The 5,896-nt window shown below is 40.2% G+C and overlaps 2 protein-coding genes across 3 annotated transcripts in view; one reads left to right on the top strand and one right to left on the bottom strand.

The window, feature by feature from the left end:
* LOC18774147 (WD40 repeat-containing protein HOS15) overlaps window positions 1-2,945 on the top strand; it is a 7,802-nt gene extending 4,857 nt beyond the window's left edge. Inside the window, exons 10-13 of one of the 2 annotated variants that reach the window (XM_020566014.1) lie at window positions 1,472-1,525; window positions 1,627-1,700; window positions 2,223-2,297; window positions 2,421-2,945. In XM_020566014.1, coding sequence (XP_020421603.1) covers window positions 1,472-1,525; window positions 1,627-1,700; window positions 2,223-2,297; window positions 2,421-2,640 — 423 coding nt within the window. In that variant the 3' untranslated portion in view covers window positions 2,641-2,945. The remainder of the gene's footprint in view (window positions 1-1,471; window positions 1,526-1,626; window positions 1,701-2,222; window positions 2,298-2,420) is intronic. The other variant, XM_007207179.2, reaches the window with a different exon arrangement.
* Window positions 3,283-5,362, bottom strand: LOC18773104 (pentatricopeptide repeat-containing protein ELI1, chloroplastic). Its single transcript, XM_020566013.1, has one exon. The coding sequence runs from the start codon at window positions 5,168-5,170 to the stop codon at window positions 3,308-3,310; it is 1,863 nt and encodes a 620-aa protein (XP_020421602.1). The 5' UTR covers window positions 5,171-5,362; the 3' UTR covers window positions 3,283-3,307.

Raw genomic sequence — 5,896 nt, 5'->3', positions numbered from 1 at the left:
GACCTTGGCTCGAGCAAGAAAATGCAGAAAAAAACGAGAGACGAAGTGTGACAGATCTGCACAATCTCTGATTTGATAACTGCATGAGAGAAAGTGAGTCTGGGAGAAAAAGAAAGGTAGGGGAGGAGAGATCTTGTGGGAGAAAATGGGGTTGGGATTTTTCTCTTGCCGACTTTTTAAATCTATTTAGCTAGGCTCTGATCGCGTCACCCAACTTTCATCATGTTGCCACGTTAAGGGGGTGCATTTGGATGCCTTTTTGGCCAATAAATTTAATGTGATTAATTTCATCTCCCATATTACGATCTCTCAAACCTTGGTCTTCCATGTACTTCGCAATTCCGTTATGCTGTTTAGAGAAGGCCAATTTGGGGTTCAAACTTGGATTTGAAGCTGCACATATGACTTGTTGACTTGATGATAGTTATTTTCTAGATGGAAACCAAACAAACATATTTTCACTTAATTATCAATCTAAATTGACAATTTGATAATAATTTCTCCTCTTCAATTGCGGGAGAGAGAGAGAGAGAGAGAGAGAGAGAGAGAGAGAGAGAGAGAGAGAGAGAGAGAGAGAGAGAGAGAGGGAGGGAGGGAGGCTGGGACTCCTCATGGTGGTTGTGGTGGCATGAGAACATAGAGGCTGTTTGGTTTCCAGATTGTTTTTATAACATTTTGTTATTTTAATTCATATTTGTTTGCTTTGTAAGTAGAACTTAATAATTTTTAAAATTTTAAATGAATTTTTTAACGGCAATTTAACGAAATGGACAATATTGGCTAACGGAGTAAAACACAGGGACTAAATTGGTCAAATTAAAAACACAAGGACTAAATTTGCCAATTGACTAAAACACAAGGACCATTTTAACATTTAAGCCAATCAACTTTCATTATAGTGCTTGATTAGAAGTTTGAGTCTGATAATTCAAATATATATGTGTGTGTGTGTGTGCACAAAGGCCGTTTGAGGAGTGACGTCTGCACTTGTTCTTTTCTGTATTTACCTGGGCCTCTTTTTTCCTTAAAAATCATAATTTTTTTTAATACAAGCAATAGTCTAAACAACAAGGGGAAGGGGGTTTCGCCCACACACACACACTACTAGTTGCCATGGGGGGTTCGAACCTGAGACCATTGGTCTACAAGTCAAGACCCTTTTCCACTAGGCTAGACCCCGTTGCCTAAAAATCATAATATATAAACCTGTAATTTTTTTTTTATTCCACAAGCATCATGGTGGATGATATGGAAGGTAGTATATAAATTGTAAAAACTAGTGTTATGAAAGTCTACTACCTTTTGCACCGGTGGCAGTTCAGTAGGGTGGTAATTATTCTGGTAATTATGATAGTCATGAACGTGATGCTGTTTAGTCATTTTCACCTTTGTATCAGTTTTTGTTAGGTTCATTATTCTTTGTCATTAAGAAGACATTTGTTTTTGCAACTTATATAAAATCATGGTGTAGATATGGAGCATGAAGCAGGAAAAATGTGTCCATGATTTAAGAGAGCATTCTAAGGTACTCCTCAGCTTTGTGTCTTTTCGAATTTGATTTGTGTATCATGTCTCTGGAATTTTACTTTCTGGGAATCTTAAAAGCACTGGAAAAATGTATTGCAGGAGATATACACTATCAGATGGAGTCCCACTGGGCCGGGAACAAACAACGCTAACCAGCAGTTAGTTCTTGCAAGGTAAATATAGTGCTTTGTAGATGAAGTGAGATGCTGTTGGCTTCTCTATACTTGTTTGCGTTGCATTCGTGATGTCTTCATTTCTTATTTCAGTTAACATTTGCAAATTTTTTCAATAAATAGCTTTTATGTGGTTTCATATTTGTTCAATCAAAGCTTAATGATGTCAATTGAAATTTTGTATAAAAACACCAAGTGATGTACCACCCCTATCGTAAGACCTGGTTGATCGTTATTACTTCTGATTCATTTTGTACTTTTAATTGCCATTAATCCTATTGTGCCGTGTGAATTTATTTTAAGCTACTGATCTTTTGTATTCATCTTGCTGTCATTGCATCTCTGTTCTTGCACCCGTCTTTATGTAGAAATAGTTTTGTTTGATAGGAATCTTTATGTAGAAATATTGCAATATACAAACTTGGACTTTCATGCTATGAGTATACTCTGCCTTAGAAACTACACCAAAAAAATGTACGTGTCATGGTTCTAAGTGGTCTGTGGTTGTGCTTTCTTGTACAGTGCATCGTTTGACTCCACTGTGAAGCTATGGGATGTGGAACTAGGAAAACTTCTCTACAGCTTGAATGGACACAGGTACTGGACTTAATAGAACTATGTGGTGTTTGAAGCTAAAAAAATTGCTGTAGTTCAAGTTGTATTACTGTTAATCTGTCATTACATTTGTATTTATATTAATACTTTCAGTTGAACCAACAGGGATCCTGTTTATTCTGTTGCCTTCAGCCCAAATGGCGAGTATTTAGCCAGTGGATCTCTTGATAAATCCATGCATATCTGGTCACTGAAGGAAGGCAAGATCGTGAAAACATACACAGGAAATGGCGGTATATTTGAAGTCTGCTGGAACAAGGAAGGTGACAAAATTGCTGCATGTTTTGCCAACAATACTGTCTGCGTTTTAGATTTTAGAATGTGACTCGGGAAATCCTAAATTACCTTGTATTGGAATTAGTTGGTCGTCAAAGCCCAGCCATAGATTAGTTCTTTGTATTTGATTGGGATGGGTGCCAATTAGGTGGATAGGCTTGCATTTTAACCGTAGATCAAGGCTCTACTCTCTAATGTTCATTTAGTTTGTAAGCTCTTGTCCTGATTCAATTGTCAATCAGGCTTTCATGCTTTTTCTAGGAGAGTATGTACAGGATTATTTATAATATTTTTAGTTAGGCTTGATAATGGAGCTTGCTTTTCTCTCCAAAGTATCCAAAGCTGTTTTTTCCGCTCTTTTTCTGGTTTTGTTTTTGTGTTGAAATTGGAATTGAATCTTATGGTGGGTTTCCAATTTTCTGATCATGCAACCAACATAACGGAATTACCCGAATGCCTTAATTTTTTTCGGAGGAACTCAGAGCGCTTGAAGCATTTGGAAACATAAGAAACTTTTGTTTTAGTTTACCGAAGAAATGGAGTCGTTACGTTGATATACATGTCCAATAAATATCCTGGTGTTGCGGGGAAGCCATGGTCAAATTGAGGCATATTACAAACCACGGTTAATTAGGTGTTAAGAATTGAATTTAGATTGAAGGTGAAAATTTGTTTCCAGAAGCATCTCAGAGGAACCAATATTGGTAATTTACTATTCACCAGTAATCGCCACAAGAGCATGAACCATTTGCAAAGTGGTGAAACCTGTTTCTGTCCCTCATTACAATCTTCCGCCCGGTAATTTTTGAAATTAGCTTGGTCACGGCATGACAATCCGAACACACACGGAGGTTCTTTACAATTTTGATTGTAGTTCCGGGTTGAGTGCTTATTAGCCCGAAAGCAATAGCAAGCTTCTCACTATGAACTTCAAGGGATTGCTCCTTTTCTCTCTCCCCCAAATCATGTAGCACAGTATCAATTTGTGGGGTGTAACCGTGAGCCGTAAGCCACTGGTTCATCTCCTTGATCATCATGTATATTTCTTTGCTCCTCGGGCTTCTCCTATCCCCTGCAAGGAATTCATGCACCTTGTTATCCACTTCAATTGAGCTGCAACCAGGCTCCTTCTGAATCCCACTGTGTTTCATCAAGGTCCTCACCCTTGCCACCCCATCCCAGTTCCCAGCTGCGGCATAGATGTTAGAAAGAAGAATAAATGTTCCTGAATTTGCGAGGTTTTGGCCAAGGAGAAACTCTGCTATCTCCTCTCCCAAAGTAATGTTACCATGGAGTCTACAAGCCCCAAGTAAAGTTCCCCATAGGACAGGATCAGGATCTATCTTCATGTTCTTGACAAACTCATATGCTTCTTCAAGCTGTCCAGCACGGCTGAGGAGATTTACCATGCACCCGTAATGCTCAATCTTCGGTTCAATTCCATATTCATCCTTCATTGAACTGAAAAAAGCTCGTCCCTCGCTGACCAAACCAGCATAGGCACAAGCACTCAAAACACCAATGAAGGTTATATCAGTAGGTTGGCAACTAAGTCTACACATTTCATGGAACAACTGCAATGCATCTCGGCTAAATCCGTGCATTGCATAACCTACAATCATCGAATTCCAAGCAACAACGTCCTTCTCATCGATCATATCAAAAACCAGACAAGCATCCTCCAAACTACCACATTTACTATACATATCAATCAAAGCAGTTCCCACATGAGTATTGACTTGAATCCCATTATTTTCAATGTAAGAATGAAGCCATCGACCTGATTCAAGAGCCCCAAGCTGCCCACAAGCAGAGAGCAAAGACAGTACAGTCAGTTCGTTTGGCTTAATTTTCGCCACCAGCATTTTCCTAAACAGCAACAAAGCCTCATTTGGCATCCCATGCTGAGCATACCCATCAATCATCACATTCCAACATACCACATCTCTCTCCTCCATCCCATCAAACAGCACACGGGCCTCCTCAACCTCCCCTCTTTTTGCATAACAAGTGATCATCGCCGTCAAAGAAACCAAACTCTTCTCAGGCATTGTATCAAACAGTTGTCTTGCAGACACGACATCACCAGCTCTCGCATAAACATCAACAAGACCCGTCCTGACATACAAATCCGAATCAAACCCGAGTTTAATCGTCTGGGAATGGAGGGCTTTTCCGAGTCTAAGCGGGCAAGTTTTCATGACAGCGGAGAAGGTGAAGCAATTGGGTTCTACGCCATTGGTCAGCATTTGGGTGTAGTACATGAGGGCAAGGTCATGAAGACCGCATTGGGCATGGCTGTGGATGATGGAGGTCCAGAAGAAGACGCTGGGGTTGTGGGTTCGTTGGAAAAGGGCGACTGTGTAGTCGAGGCGGCCGAGAGAGGCGTAGGAGCGTTGGAGCTTAAAGTTGAGGATTGGGTGGTTGTGGAGACCGTGGCGGAGGAGAAGGGCGTGCGTTTGCAGAAGGTGGTTGATGGATTTTGACTTGTCGATGAGGAATGTGAGTCTGTCAATTGATGGCGGGTGTTGGCGGTGAGAGGGTGTGGTGGTGACCAGAGGGGTTGTTGAGGAGGTCATCGGTTTTTTTTTTTTGGGAAATAGCCCTAAATGCCACCAATTTTATAATTTTTTTGTCAAAATACCACCCCTCCTCAAAATTTTTAAAACTACCACCTATAAATACATCTTTATTGTAAACTGATTGCACTCATATCACTTTTTCAGAAATTGGGTTCTCCCTCAACTCTCTTGGCTCTGTCTCTCTCTTTAGCCTAGCTCTCTCTCTCTCTCCGACATAGTCATCTTCCTCCCTCAGCCATCCAAGCTTAACTCCACAGTTCACATCCACGAGGTACTGTTCACGTTCCTTTTCTTAGAATTTGGGGTTTTTGTGAATTTGGTTTATGATGTATGGATTTGTATGAAATTGGTTTAGGGGTTTCTTCCAAATTGGTTTGATAGGAAGGTGATGTTGTTGTTGCTGTCGCTGACAGACTATTTTTCCTGGGTTGTGGTTGGTGGGTGTTACTGCGAATGCTTACAAGGTTGCTGATTCTCCTTCTAAGGTCTCTCTTTTCTCTCTATTTCTTCAAATTCTAAGGTTTTTTTTTTTTGGGTTACTTTTTTTTTTATTTCTTTTGCTAATTGTAATTGGGCCTTTGTTGCAGAGGTGGATTTGTTTTGTGCCCAAAGATTGTGACTTTGTTGAAAGTTCGTAAATGGAAAAGGCAGCTGCCCCCTGCGGCTTGGACGCTCAATTCGGAGGTATTATGCCTTGATTTTACAAAGAGATTGGACTACCCT

Source organism: Prunus persica, chromosome G6 (genome assembly GCF_000346465.2).
Source record: "Prunus persica cultivar Lovell chromosome G6, Prunus_persica_NCBIv2, whole genome shotgun sequence".
In the NCBI taxonomy this organism is placed as follows: domain Eukaryota; kingdom Viridiplantae; phylum Streptophyta; class Magnoliopsida; order Rosales; family Rosaceae; genus Prunus; species Prunus persica.
This window is presented reverse-complemented; position numbering and strand designations above follow the sequence as displayed.